Genomic DNA, 23,181 nt, shown 5'->3' with positions numbered 1-23,181 from the left:
ACAGGGCCTTGGTGAGGCCTCACCTGGAATATTGTGTTCAATTTTGGTCTCCTAATCTGAGGAAGGATGTTCTTGCTATTGAGGGAGTGCAGCGAAGGTTCACCAGACTGATTCCTGGGAAGGCTGGACAGGCATATGAGGAGAGACTGGATCAACTGGGCCTTTAGACACTGGAGTTTCGAAGGATGAGAGGAGATCTCATAGAAACGTATAAGATTTTGAAGGGACTGGACAGGTTAGATGCGAGAAGAATGTTCCCGATGTTGGGGAAGTCCAGAACCAGGGGATACAGTCTTAGGATAAGGGGTAAGCCATTTAGGACCGAGATGAGGAGAAACCTCTTCACTCAGAGAGTTGTTAACCTGTGGAATTCTCTACCGCAGAGAATTGTTAATGCCAGTTCGTTGGATATATTCAAGAGGGAGTTAGATATGGCCCTTACGGCTAAGGGGATCAAGAGATATGGAGAGAAAGCAGGAAAGGGGGAATGATTAGCCATGATCTTATTGAATGGCGGTGCAGGCTCAAAGGGCCGAATGGCCTGCTCCTGCACCTATTTTCTATGTTTCTATGTAACAGTGAGAGAACTGTGGGGGGAATAAGGGCAAAACAGAGACTGAAGTATCAGGTTACTGATAGACGTGTGGCTAGACACATGTAAAAGGGGAAGGAAGCTAAGAAACTGGTCACAGAGGCCGAAATAAAAGCAAGGTTCAGAAAGAAGGGAATATTGAAAGAAATGTCCACCATTTCCATAAATATATAACAAGTAGGTAAAGGAGGTAGTGGTGGGGCCACTGCAAAGTCCCAGAGGTTACAGGATATCAGTGCACAAATACTAAACAAGTGCTTGTGTGCCGGGGGGAGGGCCAATGCAGTCTCTCCAGCACCGAGCCTGGAACTCAGCCAGGGAGAAAGTGCTAACACAAACAGGTGTTTCAGATTAGTCAATAATAGAGGGAGCTGAAGGACGGCAAGGATGAGATTGATACAGGGCACTGAGACAATTGGTCACATCCTGGCTACAACCCTTGAGGAATCATTAGAAATGAGAGGAGTGTTGGAGGATTGGAAAGTGGCTGAAAGATTATCTTTATAAAGGGCAGAGAGACAAGACAGAAACAATGGGTTAGAGAGCCCAACATCTGCTTTGGGTAAAGGCAAAAGGATTGTGGCCAGTACCCCAAACTCTGGACTCCACTGGCATTGTGCCCCCAAACCCTAAACCCCACTGGCATTGTGCCCCCAAACCCTAGACCCCTCTGCCAATTTGCCATCCCAAATCCTAGACCCCACTGCCATTGTGCCACCAAACCCTACACCACTCTGCCACAGTGCCCCCTGCCCATGCATCCAATGTTCCCCAGCACTGGGCAAGCTGCCAGTTGACCTTCACTGCTGCTGCGGCCAAATATTATGGCCCATTTGACAAGCTGATCTCCAGTCATCAGGGAAGTCTGCTCATTCCCACCTGGGCAGTGCCAGCATCTTCCCCCTGCGATACAATCAGAGAAGGAGGCCATTCGGCCCATCGAGCCGTGCTGGCTCTCTGCAGGAGCAGCTCAGCTAGTCCCACTCACCCGCCCTTTCCCTGTTGTCCTGCAGAAAATTTACTCAGGTACTTATCCAACTCTCTTTTGAGAGCAGTGATTGAGTCTGCATCCACCACCCTCTCAGGCAGCGCATTCCAGATCCTAACCACTCGCTGTTTTTCCTCATGTCGCCTTTGGTTCTTTTGCCAATCGCTTTAAATCTGTGTCCTCTGGTTCTCGACCCTTCCACCAATGGGAACAGTTTCTCTCGATCTACTCTGTCCAGACCCCTCATGATTTTGAACACCTCGATCAAATCTCCTCTCAACTTCTCTGCTCCAAGGAGAACGACTCCAGCTTCTCCAGTCTCTCCATGTAACTGAAGTCCCTCATCCCTGGAAACATTCTCGTAAATCTTTTCCGCACCTTCTCCAAGACCTTCACATCTTTCCTAAAGTTCGGTGCCCAGAATTGGACACAATACTCCAGTTGAGGCCGAACCAGTGTTTCATCATAATATCCACGTTTTTGTACTCTATACCTCTATTCATGTTTTTTAACCGCTTTCTCAACCTGCCTTGCCACCTTCAATGATTTGTGCACATACACCCCCAGGTCTCTCTGCTCATGCACCCACTTTAGGATTATACCCTTCAGTTTATATAGCCTCTCCTCGTGCTTTGTATCAAATGTATCACTTTGCACTTTACTAAGTAAAATTTCATCTGCCACATGTTCGCCCATTTCACCAGCCTGTATGTCCTCTTGCAGTCTATCACTATCCTCCCCATTGTTCACGAAACTTCTGTTTTGAAGCAGCGATCCTGACAGAGAAGAATGAGAGAGCGCGAGAGAAAAAGAGAGCGCGAGAGCGCGCGAGAGAAAGAGAGAGCGCGAGAGAGAGAGAGCGAGAGAGAAAAAGAGAGCGAGAGAGAGCGAGAGAAAGAGCGCAAAAAAGAGAGAGCGAGAGAAAAAGAGCAAACGAGAGCGAGAGAAAAAGAGCGAACGCACAAGGCGGGGACAGAGCGCGCGAGACCGAGAGCGCGCGAGAGAGACCGAGAGCGCGCGAGAGAGACAGAGAGCGCGCGAGAGAGACAGAGAGCGCGCGAGAGAGACAGAGAGCGCGCGAGAGAGACAGAGAGCGCGCGAGAGAGACAGAGAGCACGATCAGTGCTCAGAGAGGAACATTACCGAGGATGAATCGAGGGTTTAAACTTACCGCCTGTGTGGTGGACACCATAGTTGCACTGACAGGAACCTGCCTGACGGTGGCTGTACCTGTGCCTATGGAGATCGGCAGCCCAGCCGTTGGTGTTACCTTGGTGATTGCCTTCGATCCAGCTGTGCTCATTGTTGCCAGAGTTACTGAAGCTGAAGTCATTGTACCGGCAGCTGTGAAGGGTTTGCTCGAGGTTGCCACGGCAATGGCCTGTCCCGCTTTGGGAATAACCCCGAGTCCGGGCATTATCCGGATTGTTGCTGCCGGCTTGGTGTCTGTTGAGGAGAGGGGCGCACTGGCTTTACCCTTCTGGTCAGCTACCGTTACAGCCAGTGCTGGCATCAGCCGGATGGCAGTGCTGGTCGCCTCCGTTACCTTCAGGTCCGGTGTAACCTTGACCACGGTGGAGGTGATGGAAGAGCTGGTGCTGCCGGATGCCTTCACCATGGAGTCAGCTGGCTGCATGGCTGGGGTGACGTGTAGAGTGGCTGAAATGCCTTTGCCCCCAAGCATGTCCGGGGTGAGTTTGACGGTGGTGACCGGTGCTTTGGTCAGCGTGGCCATCATGTCCTGTGTAATGCGAAGCACCGTCTGGCCCTTGGAGTCCGTGGTGATGGAGGATGGTGCCAGCCGCAGAACATCTTTGCCCTGGATACGAATGTTTGTTGCTGTGAGCGGGAGTCCAGTACTAGACTGCGCCTTCATCCCAAGCTGGCCTGCAATAGCAACCTAGACAAAAAGATTCTTCAATCAATGAAGGCATGTATTGACAAAGCTCAGCTTTGACACCCCGAGCCCAATACACAGAACTAAAAAAACAGGGTCTCAGCCTCTGCACACATGCCCTGTCAAAAGTCTGAAAAATGAGGACTATAACAGTGCAAAATTCTACTAACCAACAGTCTGTTTCACAGCTAATGATTCCGTTATTTTATAAAGCAACCACACACACCTCACAATGCACCATGAGCAATTCACGGAGTGATCCGGAACAGCACAAGGCAAGGATCAGAAACCAAAAGAAACAGGAGCGGGAACTGAAATCATCAACTGTGGCTAGCCTGCAATGGGTATCTCCAGTGATGGACTCATTGTAACGGAGTTAATGCTCTGGCTGATGGTGCCAGATTGCATACTGTCCATTAAATGGAGTTGAGCAGTTGTTTTCACCTGTGCTGTGTCCCAGGGGCAGTGGGATTGGTTCCATATCCGATGGAGGGTGATGAGCACGTACAATGTTGGGAAACAATGCGGATTGCTGAGATGCAGCACTCGTCGCTCTTTGGACAAAGGGAGAAGTTACCTGACTGGAAAACCAGGGGGATTAAAGTCAATGAGCTCCCCAGTAAAACATGTCATCACTTTCCCTTCCTCTACAACTCCTGGAGTTGGATGGGATTCGGACACAATCCTAAGTAGTGGATTTAAGTCTCACTACATTCTAGTTAAAGGGTGTCTCTGCATCACGACTTTGCCCTCCAATGGATCAGGTACTGAACTCTCCAAGTGGAGTAACTGTGACTGATGCTTCTGATGGGAGGAAAGAACTGAAGGTGGTGAATGAAGAGAGCATGGACATCGAGGAGGGTGAGTTAAAAACTCGGTCGGCCTAATGCTCCTAGCTATAGCACTGGCTTCACTTATCGTGCAGCACACAGTAAAGAAGGACAATCCACTGCTCAGTAATGTCACCTTCACGCAACCCCATCCCAAACAAAGGTCTGCTCATCCTGTGCCCACCTGCCTCATGATGCTTTGTCCAGCTACGCTCTGTATGATGGTAGTGGCAGAGTTGGATGCGGAGCTGTTGAGTGTACTGGACACTGTTTTCGAAATATTGCTGATTCCAGCCATCGTCAGATTTGCTTTTGCAGAGCTCTGCTGGATGTGCACAGTACTGGCACCAGACTGTGCCTTCACTGGCACCGTCAGAATAGACTGTAACAAGAGGTTATTACAGAATCAGAACACCCCACTCTCATTTGTGAAACTCTTTCAGCTAAATGAACAATTTTAATTATATCCAATTCCAGGTACACTCACACCTCTAACACACCATTCCAATCTGAAGCAGCCCATTCACTCTTGTAGATTAAAATAAGCTCAGCATTAAACTCTAATTTTACTGGTACATTCCCCCCAAAGACATTGTTATATTTTAGAAATCAAATCACAACACATTCACTCACCCATTTCCAGTATTTTCCAACAAGCTATTCATTCAGACGTTCAGTCAGCTCGGTGCAGAATAACAATCCCATGTCAGCAAGTTCTGTATTTACTTGAATTAGATGATGTACAATATATTCAGAGAGGGCTTCCTGTCCATTTCTCAACACATACTCAACCTGTTACAGAAACTGGGGTACAAGATACTATATGCGAGAATATAGCTACTTGGAGAGGAGACTTGGGAGGTAAATGGATGTTCCTTGGGATGGCAGAGTGTGAATAGTGGTGTGCCAAGGGACCTGTGCTGGCAGACTTTCATCCATTCATATAAAGATTTAAGAACACAAGAATATAAGAAATAGAAGCAGGAGTAGGCCATATGGCCCCTCAAGCCTGCTCCGGCATTTAATAAGATCATGGCCAATCTTCGGCCTCAACTCCACTTTCCCGCCCAATCATCATTTCCCGCAGAGTCCAAAAAACTATCGATCTGAGTCTTGAATATACTCAGCAACTGAGCATCCACAGCCCTCTGGGGCAGAGAATTCGCCTCATCTCAGTCCTAAATGGCTGACCCCTTATCCTGACTGTGACTCCTAGTTCTATATTCTCCAGCCAATTTTGTACACAGACACAAGAGACGTGATATTGGAGGTTGCTGATAAGAAATTTGCAGCAGGACAAGCTGTGAAGTGACGGCAAAAAATTGCAGAAGAGCACGGAGTTTCGCAGAGTGGGCAGATACAGTTCAAAGCAGAGAAATGTGAAATATTACATCTTGGGACAAACACAATCAAAAGAAGTGCACCCTAAACAGCAACATTCTTAGTAAAGGAGAGACACAGAGATGTTGGAATACAAACACAGAGATCCTTAATGGTGGGTAGTAAAGGGTATTAAGTAAAAAAAGGAAAAAGGGGTTTTGTATTTTATGCACAGTGGCACTGAATATACAGGCAAGGAAGTGATGCTGAATTTTGTACAAGACATTGGTTAGGCCGCAAGTTTAATGCTGCGTGCATTATTAGAGCCATAAAGGGAACAGTGAAGATTCACTGGAGTGATATTAGTAATGAGAGATTAGAGTTATGAATTAAGGTGTGACTTGTTTTGATACTGAGAAGATTAATGGGAATCTAACAGAAGTATTCTAAATTAATGAAAGGTTTCCAGTGGTCAGTGAATTGGTAACAAGGGGGCAGAGAGTGAGGATTCTCACTGGAAGAATGAAGGGTAGAAGTTAAAATAAATGTTTTCACACTGAGGGTTATTAGAACAGGGAAAATATTACCACAAGGGGCTATTGAGGCAGAAATTGGGTTTGAAAAGTATTAATATAAAAAGATACGGGAAAAGGGCAGGGAACTGGGATGGAAGCACATAGCTCCAGTTGAACAGTGAGCACTGGTGCAGGCATGATAGGCCAAATTGGCTCCTTCTGTGCTGTCATTTCAAACTAAGAATAAACCCACATTCAGCAAACTCAATGCAATGCCAGCAAAGTAGATGGAAGGAATTCCATTTTCGAACACTTGTATTCTCCCAAGTCATCGCAGCATACAGCAGACTGTGTTTTTGCTCCTTACCTGAGGCAGCACCTTAGTGTGAGCAGACGCAGTGACCGTGGGGAGCCGGATCTGATGCTGGTGTTGTTGGACTTGCTGTACCACAGAGGCTTGGTGTGCACTGGAAGCCAAGCCTTGCTGAGCAGTGACTACCCGGACCTGGGGCAGAGTAGCGGCGACAGAGTGAGACAGTACCCGTGCCGGAGTCTGTGGTCCTGCATGATGTCCTGCCTGAGTCCCAGATAGAAGATTCCCAAGCTGAGGCATTGACGGCGAGGATACCAACAAAACACTGCAACCAGAAATAAAACCCAAACATAAAACAGCTGAAGACCTTCGTTTCTCACAAACTCTGCCCAAGGCAGTCCATAAAACCCAAACCTCACTGACCCATTCTTTCAGTATTCACCCTAGAGCTGAAAAAGACAGAAAAGATTTGCATTTATACCACGCCTTTCACGACCTCAGGACACCCCAAAGTGCTTTACAGCCAATGAAGTACTTCTGAAACATAGAAACATAGAAAATAGGTGCAGGAGTAGGCCATTCGGCCCTTCTAGCCTGCACCGCCATTCAATGAGTTCATGGCTGAACATGCAACTTCAGTACCCCATTCCTGCTTTCTCACCATACCCCTTGATTCCCCTAGCAGTAAGGACTTCATCTAACTCCTTTTTGAATATATTTAGTGAATTGGCCTCAACAACTTTCTGTGGTAGAGAATTCCACAGGTTCACCACTCTCTGGGTGAAGAAATTCCTCCTCATCTCAGTCCTAAATGGCTTCCCCCTTATCCTTAGACTGTGTCCCCTGGTTCTGGACTTCCCCAACATTGGGAACATTCTTCCTGCATCTAACCTGTCTAACCCCGTCAGAATTTTAAACGTTTCTATGAGGTCCCCTCTCATTCTTCTGAACTCCAGTGAATACAAGCCCAGTTGATCCAGTCTTTCTTGATAGGTCAGTCCCGCCATCCCGGGAATCAGTCTGGTGAACCTTCGCTGCACTCCCTCAATAGCAAGAATGTCCTTCCTCAGGTTAGGAGACCAAAACTGTACACAATACTCCAGGTGTGGCCTCACCAAGGCCCTGTACAATTGTAGCAACACCTCCCTGCCCTTGCACTCAAATCCCCTCGCTATGAAGGCCAACATGCCATTTGCTTTCTTAACCGCCTGCTGTACCTGCATGCCAACCTTCAATGACTGATGTACCATGACACCCAGGTCTCGTTGCACCTCTCCTTTTCCTAATCTGTCACCATTCAGATAATAGTCTGTCTCTCTGTTTTTACCACCAAAGTGGATAACCTCACATTTATCCACATTATACTTCATCTGCCATGCATTTGCCCACTCACCTAACCTATCCAAGTCGCTCTGCAGCCTCATAGAATCCTCCTTGCAGCTCACACTGCCACCCAACTTAGTGTCATCCGCAAATTTGGAGATACTACATTTAATCCCCTCGTCTAAATCATTAATGTACAGTGTAAACAGCGGGGCCCCAGCACAGAACCTTGCGGTACCCCACTAGTCACTGCCTGCCATTCTGAAAAGTCCCCATTTACTCCTACTCTTTGCTTCCTGTCTGACAACCAGTTCTCAATCCATGTCAGCACACTACCCCCAATCCCATGTGCTTTAACTTTGCACATTAATCTCTTGTGTGGGACCTTGTCGAAAGCCTTCTGAAAGTCCAAATATACCACATCGACTGGTTCTCCCTTGTCCACTCTACTGGAAACATCCTCAAAAAATTCCAGAAGATTTGTCAAGCATGATTTCCCTTTCACAAATCCATGCTGACTTGGACCTATCATATTACCTCTTTCCAAATGCACTGCGATGACATCCTTAATAATTGATTCCATCATTTTACCCACTACCGATGTCAGGCTGACCGGTCTGTAATTCCCTGTTTTCTCTCTCCCTCCTTTTTTAAAAAGTGGGGTTACATTGGCTACCCTCCACTCCATAGGAACTGATCCAGAGTCAATGGAATGTTGGAAAATGACTGTCAATGCATCCACTATTTCCAAGGCCACCTCCTTAAGTACTCTGGGATGCAGTCCATCAGGCCCTGGGGATTTATCGGCCTTCAATCCCATCAATTTCCCCAACACAATTTCCCGACTAATAAGGATTTCCCTCAGTTCCTCCTCCTTACTAGACCCTCCGACCCCTTTTATATCCGGAAGGTTGTTTGTGTCCTCCTCAGTGAATACCGAACCAAAGTACTTGTTCAATTGGTCCGCCATTTCTTTGTTCCCCGTTATGACTTCCCCTGATTCTGACTGCAGGGGACCTACGTTTGTCTTTACTAACTTTTTTCTCTTTACATATCTATAGAAACTTTTGCAATCCGTCTTAATGTTCCCTGCAAGCTTCTTCTCGTACTCCATTTTCCCTGCCCTAATCAAACCCTTTGTCCTCCTCTGCCGAGTTCTAAATTTCTCCCTGTCCCCGGGTCCTCTGCTATTTCTGGCCAATTTGTATGCCACTTCCTTGGCTTTAATGCTATCCCTGATTTCCCTTGATAGCCACGGTTGAGCCACCTTCCCTTTTTTATTTTTACGACAGACAGGAATGTAGTTCATCCATGCGGTCTCTAAATGTCTGCCATTGCCCATCTACAGTCAACCCCTTCAGTATCATTCGCCAATCTATCCTAGCCAATTCACGCCTCATACCTTCAAAGTTACCCTTTTTTAAGTTCTGGACCATGGTCTCTGAATTAACTGTTTCATTCTCCATCCTAATGCAGAATTCCACCATATTATGGTCACTCTTCCCCAAGGGGCCTCGCACAACGAGATTGCTAATTAATCCTCTCTCATTACACAACACCCAGTCTAAGATGGCCTCCCCCCTAGTTGGTTCCTCGACATATTGGTCTAAAAAACCATCCCTTATGCACTCCAGGAAATCCTCCTCTACCGTATTGCTTCCAGTTTGGTTAACCCAATCTATGTGCATATTAAAGTCACCCATTATAACTGCTGCACCTTTATTGCACGCACCCCTAATTTCATGTTTGATGCCCTCCCCAACATCACTACTACTGTTTGGAGGTCTGTACACAACTCCCACTAACGTTTTTTGTCCTTTGGTATTCTGCAGCTCTACCCATATAGATTCCACATCATCCAAGCTAATGTCCTTCCGAACTATTGCCTTAATTTGCTCCTTAACCAGCAATGCTACCCCACCTCCTTTTCCTTTTATTCTAGCCACTGTTGTAATGTAGGAAACACGGGCAATTTGCGCACAGCAAGCTTCCACAAACAGTAATGTGACAATGACCAGATCATCCGTTTTAGTGAGATTGATTGAAGGATAAATATTGGCCCTGCTGTTATTTTAGCGAAGGTCAAACATGGCCTGCCTTTCGGAAATCTGTGCTGGCTGGCCCTGATTATCATGTGTTTCTCTCAGCGTTTAACAATTTCATCCTATGTTAACTACTTTCACAACTGAGTCAGCCTAACTGGCCTATAATTATTTGGTTTATCCCTCTCTTTAAAAAAAAATCACCATCCAATGCACGTGATGGTGTGCACAGGATCAGACTCAGCTGTGACATTCTCAACTTTGATACTGCCTCGACTAGCCAGTCTGCAGAGGAGAATGAGTCCCCATGCAGCTCACGGCCAGCACGAGTCTGCATCTTCACAAGAGGAAGAAAACCAGGGCAGGGAGAGAAAAGGCAATCAAAAGATCCAAGATGTTGCAAAAGAGGGAGAAGCACCAGCTGAGAGGGGAAATGATGCATTAAACAGCGTGAAACATCTTCCCTCAGCCGCAATGCCTGCAGTTGTGACAGCGCAGCATCAGGTGGTCACTGTCCTGTTGTGACATGAAGAGCTGCTGTTTCCTGGAACACTGGCCCATACAGGTGCTCGCTGAAGATCTCAATAGGCTGGATGTTTTTGGGGCTAAAACGGAGGAGGGGCGGGAAAGTTACCAGCGGGGAAATGTCTGTGCTGTGTGGAGACATTTTTGCTATCTGGGCTTTGCGAGGGGCTAGCACAAAGGGAGGCATTGTACAACTTTTGTGGCGCAAAAATGGGAAACTCGATAACTAAAGTGAGGACCGAGAGGCGCCTTGGGAGGGGACAAAAAAAAAAAATCACAAAAACATTCCAAAAACATTGTCCACACCATCACAACACAAATCGCTACAAATAAATAAAAGAATATACACTGGAACTTACCGTCTTTGCACTTTATCTCCCTCACACCCGGCAGCATGGCTGGACTGCTCGGTTTTCCCTGGCGGCCATCACAGGGCATGCTTTGGGGCGTAAGGGTCGGGTGCGAGTCCAAACTATTGCCGCTGTCGCAACGAGAACCGTTGCACACCCGACACAGATCGGAAGCGCTGCTGCAAAACGGGACTGGAGGATCGCGATGAGGCACCGAAACCCGGTGAAACCCGGAGCGCAAAAGGACCCGAAAATCCAGCCCAACGTCTTCTGCCGATACTGAACGAGAGGATAGGACAGTCTGCTGCATGAAACGAGAGAGTACCAGGAATAACTGACCTTTGACCAGATTTGACCAGTTCTGGTGCACTGGTTGCCGGGACCTTGGCGCTGTCGGACGATGCCACCGGTGATGTGGATGTCGGCTGTAATGTGGGAGTTACTGGCGTTACAGGTGTGTGGGGCAAGCTAGATTCTGCCAATGCCTGGGGTCCCAGAGACTGCTCACACAGAGGGAGCTTTGTTACACTCTCCTTACCAGAGGACTTCTAGAGAAAACAAACATGACGTTAAAATCCATTCCCACTGCATGGAAAGGGAAGGTGTAGCCGGGTACGTGGCTCCTCACACTGACACAGCATTCCTGCTGGAGACTTTTGGGCTCCTCAATCACCATCCAACTTCGCTCATTTATTCGCACTTGTTGACAGACAGGACCCGGTACAAAGCAGCTTGAACACCGATATTCTGGTATGAAAACTTATTGTGCCGTTCCAACTGGGGTATAATTATTGGGGGGGGGGGCGAGGGGCGAAGTTCAAAACTGAAGGGGGTGGAGAAAGTGGCAACGCAAGTCGGTGAAAGGCACTGAATGCAAATGAGGTGGTTACTGGCTGGGCATTAACAAGGCACCACAGGAACAATGGGCAAACGGCCTCCTCCCATGCTGTATGATTCTGCGATAATCTGCGGAAACATTATTTACCTGAACGAGTGGAACAGGCTCCCCAGGGAGATGGTGGAAGCAGAATGTGTTCATTCATTCAAATTAAGAGAGATTTCTTTAAACAAAGAACATTTTGGTATAGTAGTAATTGGAGACATGATGTGTGGTGAATGTAGCGTGCTTGGAAGGAACAGGTGACTGTGGACGTGTAGCTTCCAAACCATTCCATTATTGTTGCATTGTGAGTGACAGGACGGGAGAAGGCGAATTAGATGGACCTTGGTCTTTTCTTGTCTAGCAAACCCCATGCTCCGATGAGAATCTGAGCACTAATCGCTGTTCAGCTAATAATGGAGTAGAGCAATAATTCTTAGTGCCCCCACACCCCCAGTGCCACCCATGGCCCACCTCACCCTCCACCCCCACCCCCACCCCCGGCTCACAGTGCCCTCCGTGGCCCACAGTGACCCCCCCCCCCCCACCCCGGCTCACAGTGTCCCCCTCACCATCCCCGGCTCACAGTGCCCCCTCTCCCACCACCAGCTCACAGTGCCCCCTCTCCCACCCCGGCTCACAGTGCCCCCTCTCCCACCCCCGGCTCACAGTGCCTCCCATGGCCCACAGTGCCGCCCCCCCCCCCCGCCCACAGTCTGTCCCCCCCTCCCCCCACAGTCCTGGGTCTCTGAGCCAATGATGCACCAGGAGTGCCATGTGCAATGCAGGGTTACACAGGAACAGGAGGCCGTTCAGCCCCTCGAGCCTGCTCCACCATTCAATTAGATCATGGCTGTTCTGTACCTCAATTCCATTTGCCTGTCTTTGTTCCAAATCCCTTGATACCATTGACGGACAAAAATCTATCGATCTCAGTCTTGAAAGCACCAACTGACTCCCAGCATCTACAACCTTTTGGGGAGAGAGTTCCAGATTGTGTGTGAGTGAAAAAGATCATGTCCGTTTGTTCTTGAATCCTCCATCAGAGGAAATAGCTTCTGTCCATCTACCCTACTGAATTCTTTCAACATTTTAAACACCTCAATTAGATCACCCATCAATCTTCTATACTCAAGGGGATAAAGGCTAAGTTTATGTAACCTGTCCTCATAATCTCAGCCATTCAGGTGGATCTGTGCTGCTCCCCCAAGACCAGTATATCCTTCTTGAGGTGTGGTGCCCTGCACTGAATGCAGTTTCTTTAACTGGCTGTAACCAGAGCCCTGTATAACTGAAATGTAAATCCATCCCTTTGTATTCCAGCTCCCTCGAGATAAAGGCCAACATTCCATTCGCCTTTTTGACTTCTTTTGGCTGCAGTGTGTGCTGAATGAGTGATCGGAGAGTTGCTGCTGTGACCAAGTGCTTAGTGGAGGCCAGCTGCCTCTCTCAGGATGGGAGAGATATTGAGGAGTGAGCGTCACCTCAACATGGGAAAGCAAAAAGTATGTTAGAGGGTGGCAGTCCCGAGCGCCGGCCAGGGGAAGGTAGGAATTTACTCCTGAATAATACTCACGATCTTGGTCGTCAGCTTGGGTTTCTGTTGCAACGCCTTCTTGGCTTTAGCCGCTGCAGCCTGGGCCTGGTGAATGCGCTCTGAAATAATGATGAGAGTGGGTTAGAGCGCAGTGACTGCTCGCCAGTGCCACCACAGCAGGGGTCAATCACCCTCAAGCCCAGCTATTGCACAAATATCTTTCAATGAAAGGGCCACAAAGTACCCATGGCCAATTACTGGTATCCTTGACAATGCGCTGGGCGAGGACAGGTGAGCCATGCTGGCAGGGTTAACCAGGGGGGAGATAGGGGGCTATGCTGGTACAGTTAGCTGGTGGGCCGCACAGACACCCCATGCAGTTAACCACAGGGGGGCTGACAGGGTTAACCAGGGGGGAGAGAGGGGGCTACACTGGTACAGTTAGCCAGTGGGCCGCACATACACACCGTGCAGTTAAACCATTCCATACTGGTGACGTTGACCTGGGGCCACACCAGTATGGAATGGTGCCGTGTGCTGTTGAGCTAGTGCTGCACGAACTGTGGAGTGAGGGCAGGCTGGGGACAAACACTACTGCTCATGGATAACATTGCCCCAGCCGTCTCAATGTTGAAACAAGCAGGTGGCGTGACTATTATTTGAAAGAGCTGGGTTCAGGCAGACACGGTGTGTCTTGCGTTAGTATGAGCTGGGTTCAGGCAGACACGGTGTGTCTTGCGTTAGTATGGGGCTCTCCCCGGTTATATTTTCTGTGCCCAACTCAAAAGCCAACTCCCACAGCCCTCGTTCCCTCGGGATTGGAGTCGGACCTGACACACACAGTAATCTGGGACAGCATGCCCCAGGCGAAGAATACACCTGCTTATTCTTCCTCGATTTCTAACACACACCCTCGGCACTTCTGAGACGAGCTGAATCGGTTGCTCCACATAGTTGCGTAGCAGACTAAAGCACCAAGCAGCTTTATTCACCGATCGAAGTATTACCGCAGAAAGCATTCACAGCAAGTTGAATACAGACACCTTCACAATACAGTTACACAGACAACCAACCAGTAAGCTGAGCTCCTATCAATGGCTCCTATTCTGCAGTATTTTCAGATAAAGGACTGAGCTGTGTTTCTGTGAAAGGGATGAGCGACCCACTTCCCACTCTAGTGCAGCAAGTGTCTGCTTTGTCCCCTTCGAAATAACTCATAAGAAATAGCAAACTCCAATTGATCCTGTATTAAGTAAATCAGAAGGCAACCAGTGGAACCAATACTGTTTGCTAACAGAGCACAGCCAAGTATTAGAAACAATTAACGTGAATCACTGAGTTATTAAAGATGCCCGATACTAGACCCCCAAAACAAGCACTCCACTCAGCTCCGACACGGCAAGCGAGCCCCAGAGGGGCAGAGGAAATGTTTCAAGCACACCCTCAAAGGCTCCTTGAAAAAGTGCAACATCCCCACCGACACCTGGGAATCCCTGGCCCAAGACAACTCAAAATGGAGGAGAAGCATCCGGGAAAGCACCGAACACCTCGAGTCTATTTGCCGGGAGCACGCGAAAGCCAAGTGCAAACAACGCACGACAACCCAAGCACCCCACCCACCAGTCTGCCCTACCTGTGACAGAGATTGTGGGTCCCGCATTGGTCTCATCAGTCACCTGAGAACTCATGTTAGTGTGGGAGCAAGTCATCCTCGAGTCCGAGGGACTGCCTAAGAAGAGAAAGTTACTAGAGAATTAAAATGATACCTCCCGTCAATAGAATGACAGGTAAAAGTTTATGTTCCTTACACCCTAGATAAATCAACCTCAGATATTCAGGGAAAACTGACTGGTTTATCAAAATGTCAAAGACTGATAAAAGAATGTATGTTCACTAGCCCTGTCTGTTGAAACAAGGCCAAGGAAAATCTTCAAAGGCCCGAGGGGCCTGGCAGTGCCAGCAGTTACACAACCCGCAACCCATCATCATCATAGGCAGCCCCTCGGAATTGAGGAAGACTTGTTCCACTCCAAGTGAGTTCTCAGGTGACTGAACAGTCCAATACGGGAATTACAGTCTCTGTCACAGGTGGGCCAGACAGTGGTTGAAGGAAAGGGTGGGTGGTGAGTCTGGTTTGCCGCACGCTCCTTCCGCTGCCTGCACTTGATTTCTGCATGCACTCGGTGACGAGACTCGAGGAGCTCAGCGCCCTCCCGAATGCTCTTGCTCAATTTTGGGCGGTCTTTGGCTAGGGACTCCCAGGTGTCGGTGGGGATGTTGCACTTCATCAAGGAGGCTTTGAGGGTGTCCTTGAAACGTTTCCTCTGCCCAACCTGGGGCTTGCTTGCCGTGTAGGAGTTCCGAGTAGAGCGCTTGCTTTGGGAGTCTTGTGTCGGGCACACGAACAATGTAGCCCGCCCAATGAAGCTAGTCGAGTGTGGTCAGTGCTTCGATGCTGGGGATGTTGGCCTGATTGAGAACATGAACGTCGGTGCGTCTATGCTCCCAGGATATTTGAAACAAAGAAAATAGGTGCAGGAGTAGGCCATTCGGCCCTTCGAGCCTGCACCACCATTCGATGAGATCATGGTTGATCATTCCCTCAGTACCCTTTCCTGCTTTCTCTCCATACCCCTTGATCCCCTTAGCCGTAAGGGCCATATCTAACTCCCTCTTTAATATATCCAATGAACTGGCATCAACAACTCTCGGCGGCAGGGAATTCCACAGGTTAACAACTCTCTGAGTAAAGAAGCTTCTCCTCACCTCAGTCCTAAATGGCCTACCCCTTATCCTAAGACTGTGTCCCCTGGTTCTGGACTTCCCCAACATCGGGAACAATCTAACCTGTCCAGTCCCGGCAGAATCTTGTATGTTTCGATGAGATCCCCTCCCATCCTTCTAAACTCCAATGTATAAAGGCCCAGTTAATCCAGTCTCTCCTCATATGTCAGTCCAGCCATCCCTGGAATCAGTCTGGTGAACCTTCGCTGCACTCCCTCAATAGCAAGAACGTCCTTCCTCAGATTAGGAGATCAGAACTGAACACAATATTCCAGGTGAGGCCTCACCAAGGCCTTGTACAACTGCAGTAAGACCTCCCTGCTCCTATACTCAAATCCCCTAGCTATGAAGGCCAACATACCATTTGCCTTCTTCACCGCCTGCTGTACCTGTATGCCAACTTTCAATGACTGATGAACCATGACACCCAGGTCTCGTTGCATCTCCCCTTTTCCTAATCTGCCACCATTCAGATAATAATCTTTCTTCACGTTTTTGCCTCTAAAATGGATAACTTCATATTTATCCACATTATACTGCATCTGCCATGCATTTGCCCACCCACCGAACCTGTCTAAGTCACCCTGCAGCCTCTTACCGTCCCCTTCACAGCTCACACCGCCACCCAGTTTAGTGTCATCTGCAAACTTGGAGATATTACACTCAATTCCTTCATCAAAATCATTGATGTATTTTGAAAAGAGCTGGGGTCCCAGCACGGAGCCCTGCGGCACCCCACTAGTCACTGCCTGACATTCTGAAAAGGACCAGAAAAAGCAGCAAACCTGAGGACTGGGAGAAATTTTGAATTCAGCAGAGGAGGACAAAAGGTTTAATTAGGAGGGGAAAATAGAGTACGAGAGGAAGCTTGCCGGGAATATAAAAACCGACTGCAAAAGCTTCTATAGATATGTGAAGAGAAAAAGATTAGTGAAGACAAACGTAGGTCCGTTGCAGTCGGACTCAGGTGAAATTATAATGGGGAACAAAGAAATGGCAGACCAATTGAACAAACAGCTCCTCGGCGGGGCCCGCCCGACGGCAACTTCCTCGGCGGGGCTCTTCCGATCCGCCGGCCATCCTGGATCCCTCGCACCCCGCCGACCCCCCCCCCCCTCCCCTTCCCCCCCCCCCCCCACTAGGTTCCTCTCTGCAGGGCTGCTTGCCTGTGGGGGCTGAGGCTGCAGGATCCTGTGTGAGGTCCGGGCCTGGGGCTTGCCTGTGGGTGGATTGAGGCTGCAGCTCCAGCTCGGTCGGCGCTGCTCTCTGGGGACCCGAGGCATGGCAGCACCCCGGGGAGCAACAGCCTGTGGGGTGATGAAGTCTTCCCAGCTCCCACGGACCGTCCCCATCTACCTCCGACCGAGGAGTGTCGGCCCATCGCCTGCAACGACCCACAAAGGTAAACCGTGTGTCTCGTCCGCGTGGGATACCTGCACCATCGCTCTGCCGGGAACAGGTATTAGTTCCCCGGTGTAGGTACACAGCTTCGCCGTGACCGGGACCAGCTAGGGTCGTGCAGCTGGGTTAATCCACAGTTTATCAAAAGTTCTCCGACTCATCAACGACGGACCCGAGCCCGTGTCCACTTCCATACTCACAGGGACGCCGTTGATTTTTACTTCCCTTATCACTGGGGGCGAATTGTCGGTACATGTGTACAGTCCCAACACCTCATCATCATCTGCCTGCTCCTCGCTGAACAGTGGATCATCCCCCATCTCCTCAGCCACATGATGAGTCTGATTTCTTTTACACATACGCTGAAGGTGGCCTTTCGTGTGGCAGGTATTGCACATGTACTCCGCAAACCTGCACCGGTGAGCCCCATGGCTTACTCCACAGCGCCAACATGGTGCTGCTTGATTGGCCCCCCTCAGCGGACTCAGAGTTCCAGGACCCCGAGGTCCGTGCTCTCTGCCCCGGGCAGAGCCACGTTCTGCAGTTTTGTCCGTGGTGGGCGCTATCCTGTGGACAGTGCCTGCCGGGTTCGAGACTGTGTGGATTATTTGCTTGGTGCTGCAGGTCGAGGTCATATGTGTCCGGCTGATGGTGATGGCCTTTGTCAGAGTGACTGTGGGTTCCGTGGCTAACAGCTTGTGAAGGAGACCCTCGTGGCCAATCCCCATAACGAAAACGTCCCGTAACGCCTCGTCAAGGTGTGCGCCAAAATCACACGGCGCGGCGAATCTCCTGAGGTCCGCAGCATATTTGGTGACATCCTGGCCCTCAGGTCTGCAGTGATGGTAAAATTTGTATCTGGCCGTGAGGATGCTCTCCTTCGGTTTCAACTGGTCACGAATGAGTTCAGTCAGCTCCTCGTATGACTTGTCCCTGGCGCTCCCGGGTGCCAGCAAATCCCTGACGAGGCAGTAAACCTCATCTCCACAACTGGAGAGCAATATCGCCTTACGCTTATCTCTCATTGCGTCCGTGTCCTCCGTCAGGTCGTTTGCTGTGAAGTAGTACTCGAGCCTTTCTGTAAAAGCCTCCCAATCATTGCCCATGGTAAAATCCTTTAGCGAGCCCAGAGTAGCCATGGTTGCGTGGAGTTCGTCCGCTTCCTTGTCGCCAATGTGGTGTATGTAGCACACAAATCACTGAGTCCACACGGTCTAGTGTTAATCTAACTGCTGTGACCTTCGCCCTTTATTGTTCAGCTCCAGAGTGCCTCTCAGGTGTGGTGGTCAGCCTTTTATAGCGACTGTTGCAGGCACTTCCAGGTTTCCCACCACAGCGCCCTCTGTGGTGTAGCATTGTGCTTACATTACATTTAAGGTACCAGGACGATACACACATCAATACATAACAATCTGCAAACTTGAAGATATTACACTCAATTTCTTCATCCAAATCATTAATGTATATTGCAAATGCTGGGGTCCCAGCACTGAGCCCTGCGGCACCCCACTAGTCACTGCCTGCCATTCTGAAAAGGACCCGTTTATCCCGACTCTGCTTCCTGTCGGCCAACCAGTTCTCTATCCACGTCAGAACATTATCCCCAATACCATGTGCTTTAATTTTGCACACCAATCTCTTGTGTACAACTGCTCAATGTAAGCACCATGTCAAAGTGAAGCTTAATTTCTATTGCCATTTAATCTCTCCTGCCTTCCATTCTATCACAGACCTTCCCCTTTTGTTCTTTCCTGCGCTCCTGCCCCCTTTCCCTGCCTCTGTACTTCCTTAAATCCTGGTTACATCTCAAACTTTTTCCAGTTCTGACGAAGGGTCATCGGCCTGAAACATTAACTCGGTTTCTCTCTCCACAGATGCTGCCTGACCTGCTGAATATTTCCAGCATTTTCTGTTTTTATTTCAGACAACTGCACTCTGCCTGGACATGAATGCATTGGACCGATATATAACAACCCGCATTGATATAGCACCGTTAATGCAATCAAATATCCCAAATATAGGAGCGTTATCAGGCAAACATTGATACTGAGCAAAAGGAGATATTAGATCAGGTGACCAAAAGCTTGGACAAAGAGGCAGGTTTTAAGCAGCGTCTTAAAGGAAGAGAGAGGTGCGGAGAGGTTTGGGGAGGAAATTCCAGAGCTTTAGGGCCTTGGCAGCTGAAGGATAGGCCACCAATGGAGGAGTGATTAAAATCGGGATGTACAAAAGGTCAGAATAGGAGGGAGAGATCTCGGAGGTTACAGATAGGGAGGGGCGCAGTGGTGGAGAGATTTGAACACCGGATGATAATTTTAAATTTGAGGCATTGGTGAAGCGGGAACCAGTGTGGGTCTGTGAGCACAGGGGTGCTGGGTGAATGGAATGGAGCACTCATCAAACGTTGGGCAGGATCCTGAGAGAAAGGTCAGACCTCTGGATGAAGCTGCTGATTCTTTCAATCCACAAGAAAATCCAGTCTACTCAGCAAATTCAAGAGTTGGATGCTCATAGTCCAGCCGGGCATTCAGTACCACCAGTAAAGTCACCAGTATGATGGCGTTTAGTGAACACTGTGGCTGATGGTTTGAGAGAAAAAAAAGCGACATGCATTTATATAGCGCCTTTCATGACCTCAGGACGTCCCAAAGCACTTTACAGCCAATGAAGTGCTGTTGAGGTGTAGTCACTGTTGTAATGTGGGAAACGCAGCAGCCAATTTGCACACAGCAAGCTCCCACAGACAGCAATGTGATAGACCAGATCATCTGATTCAGTGATAGTGATTGAGGGATAAATATATTGCCCAGGACACTAAGGATAACTCCCCTGCTTTTTTTCAAAATAGTGCCATGGGATCTTTTCCGTCCATCTGAGGGAGCAGGGAGAGAGAGGCTACTGTTCCTGATCGGAAACCAGCATCAGGATAAGGAACCTGATTGAAATGGGACAGTCCAAATCCCTTGGACCTGAGTAAAGTGCACTCACCAAATTCCTCCTCACTGCGGTTGCGGTGCAGATAGATCCACAGCTTGCGGCCGATATCATACTTCACACACGGGTCCTTCTCATAATGCAGCCTGTCCAGAGCCCCACTCACAACTGTGTTAATCTGCCAGAAAATAACAGATTATATGGAGGATGCGTGGGAGTGTGAGGCCGACTGCGAGAGCAGTGCTGAATCCCAGAGGGATTGCGTCTTTCAGTGAGGCTAACAATACATGCAGTTACAGTACTTCCACATGGGTCGCTGCTCTTTGTTTCACTCCCCACTCGACACATTATCCACGTCTGCTTATAGGATGCAAGGAACCCCCGCCGCGGCCCCTCCCCCGCTGCGCCCGTCGCGGCCCCACCCCCGCGACTCCCAGAGTGTGTGAGAATGGTGAACACAAGCTACGAGCAGTCACTTGTCACTTGTTACCCGCCGTTCTCGGTCCCTTTACCTGGGCACTGGTGACCTCGGGAGCCAGAAACTGAGAGTCTTTCAGCAGCTCACAGATCTCTGCTCGGGTCCCCTCTCCGTTTGGAAGGCGGGCGGCTGCATCTCTCACTGCGGGAGAGAAATCGCTGCGTTACAAAGAGCATTTAAACAGTTCATTCTCAGAGCAGTGGCTGAGGGAGCGAGAGGTGTGTTGTAGTGTTTGAGGAATAAACAAACCATCTCCCCACTGATGATATAAAACCGGTGTGAGCTCCTTCACACACAACAGGGCATCATCGGTACAAACCCGGGGACAGATGGAAGCGGGATCACTGGGTCTCCACCCCACACCACAAACACAGAATGCTGCAAATTCGCAGCACGCCTCTCAGCATCTTACGATACGGTGTGTGGGGCAGAGAATCTCAGTCACAACTGGCTCCCAATCCACTGATGAAGGAGGCTAGAACTAGAGGGCATGATCTTAGAATAAGGGGCCGCCCATTTTAAATAGATGAGGAGGAATTTCTTCTCTCAGAGGGTTGTAAATCCGTGGAATTCACTGCCTCAGAGAGCTGTGGAAGCTGGGACATTAAGACAGAAATAGACACTTTCTTAAACGATAAGGGGATAAGGGGAGCGGACAGGGAAGTGGAGATGAGTCCATGATCAGATCAGCCATGATCTTATTGAATGGCGGAGCAGGCTTGAGGGGCTGTATGGCCTACTCCTGTTCCTATTTCTTATGTTCTTATTAATCTGCCTCCTCTCACAGGTGGTGATAGACCTACAGCATATTTCATAATGGTTGCTTTTAATTTCAGATTTACAGCATTCACTGTAAAATCCCCCCATGCCTCTGATAAATACAAGGCTTATAATCAGAAGTATCACACTTTCTTCAATCATCGAGGCAACCCCACCCCTCAGAGGGAGTGCCCCCCCCACCCAAAGAAGGCATGTCTGCCCCACCCCCCACTTCCTCAACCAGAAGAGGGTGCACATCTCTCCCCCACCAGAAGAGGGGGCAAGTTCGAGTTCAGGACGGGGGAGAAAATTTGGAGAAATCCACTCAAGCACATGGACGTTCACAACTAATCACAGTCCGGGTCGCGCCCGACGCACTGGGCTATGGAGGGGGAGTCAGCACAGGCTGGAGTTGATACGGCTCAGTCTCACATCCAGCGCCTGTACCTCCTGAGTCTGCAGAGTGCTCCGCTGGATGGTTCTCCAACTCAGGACCATTGTTCCCGCTATGGTGCGCGCACGCAGCCGCGCAGTAATCTGCAAGGACTCATGCATGCAGCCGTGCAGTAATCTGCAAGGACCTGCACATGCAGCCATCTGCAAGGACCTGCACATGCAGCCGTGCAGTAACCTGCAAGGACCCACGCATGCAGCCGGGCAGTAATCTGCAAGGACCTGCACACGCAGCCGTGCAGTAACCTGCCAGGACCCGAGCACGCAGCCGTGCAGTAATCTGCAAGGACCCACGCAGGTAGCCGTGCAGTAATCTACAAGGACCCATGCATGCAGCCGCCCAGTAATCTGCAAGGACTCGTGTGCAGCCGCCCAGTAATCTGCAAGGACCGGCAAGCGCAACCACGCAGTAATCTGCAAGGACTCGCACATGCAGCCGTGCAGTAATCTGCAAGGACCCGCAAGCGCAGCCACGCAGTAATCTGCAAGGACTCGCACATGCAGCCGTGCAGTAATCTGCAAGGACCCAAGCAGGCAGCCGTGCTGTAATCTGCAAGGACCCGCGCCGGCCGCTCACCTGCTTTTACCGTCAATACTGTGCGTGCGCAGAAAGAAACGGGCTGTGCAGAACAAAGAACAGCTTACAGGGAACATCGCTCAGGGCAGACTTTTAGTCTTTTATCCAGTGCTGAATTTCCCCTCCATTCCATTCAGTTGGTATTTAGACAAACTGGATTTTCTAGAAGCTTTGCCAAGAGGATTTTCAAAGCAAATTTATGCAAAAACAATCCACCTGACTTCTTCCCTTGCCTAAAGTCTCGTGTCAGAATCTCACCCAGCGACAGAATGGTGACGTAGGCCGGCCTATCAGATCGCAGCAGCGAATGTTCTCGTGCCTTATTGAGAGAAGGGTCCTTGTCAAACACTCCCTTCACCGGGCCCACCACAGAGTCAAAGCCGTGCATGCGGAAGGTGAAAGCTCTATGGGGCTGGCTGTATCGCTGCCGCTCCTGTGGAAACAACCACAAACTATTAGCTGCAGTCCGCTACATGTTGCTCAATCACACTGGCTAAACCGAGCTTAGAACACCCACTGGGTTTAAAAAACAAACAAGGCAAGAATGCCGGTCGCCTGGAGGCTGAGCAGGACTGGCTGACTGTGAGCAGGCATCTCCACCACTATTTTGCAGTAATAGCTCCAAGTAAAGCAGGGAGGGGGGGGGGGGGGCGGTGTCTCTGCACATCAAAAGAAAATGGCCC

At 49.4% G+C, this 23,181-nt stretch overlaps 1 protein-coding gene across 4 annotated transcripts in view; it reads right to left on the bottom strand.

Annotated features, from left to right (window-relative positions):
- Window positions 1-23,181, bottom strand: part of nfrkb (nuclear factor related to kappaB binding protein) — an 84,670-nt gene that overhangs the window by 17,385 nt on the left and 44,104 nt on the right. For 3 of the 4 annotated variants that reach the window (XM_070894244.1, XM_070894246.1, XM_070894245.1), the window contains exons 16-23: window positions 22,757-22,931; window positions 20,744-20,850; window positions 20,286-20,409; window positions 13,152-13,231; window positions 11,035-11,243; window positions 6,510-6,780; window positions 4,492-4,689; window positions 2,752-3,480 (exon numbers count right to left, since the gene is read on the bottom strand). In XM_070894244.1, the coding sequence (XP_070750345.1) occupies window positions 2,752-3,480; window positions 4,492-4,689; window positions 6,510-6,780; window positions 11,035-11,243; window positions 13,152-13,231; window positions 20,286-20,409; window positions 20,744-20,850; window positions 22,757-22,931 (1,893 nt within the window). The remainder of the gene's footprint in view (window positions 1-2,751; window positions 3,481-4,491; window positions 4,690-6,509; window positions 6,781-11,034; window positions 11,244-13,151; window positions 13,232-20,285; window positions 20,410-20,743; window positions 20,851-22,756; window positions 22,932-23,181) is intronic. The other variant, XM_070894247.1, reaches the window with a different exon arrangement.

Source organism: Pristiophorus japonicus, chromosome 11, assembly GCF_044704955.1.
Source record: "Pristiophorus japonicus isolate sPriJap1 chromosome 11, sPriJap1.hap1, whole genome shotgun sequence".
In the NCBI taxonomy this organism is placed as follows: domain Eukaryota; kingdom Metazoa; phylum Chordata; class Chondrichthyes; family Pristiophoridae; genus Pristiophorus; species Pristiophorus japonicus.
The sequence above is the reverse complement of the archived record's forward strand: the minus strand, read 5'-3'. Positions and strand labels throughout refer to the sequence as shown.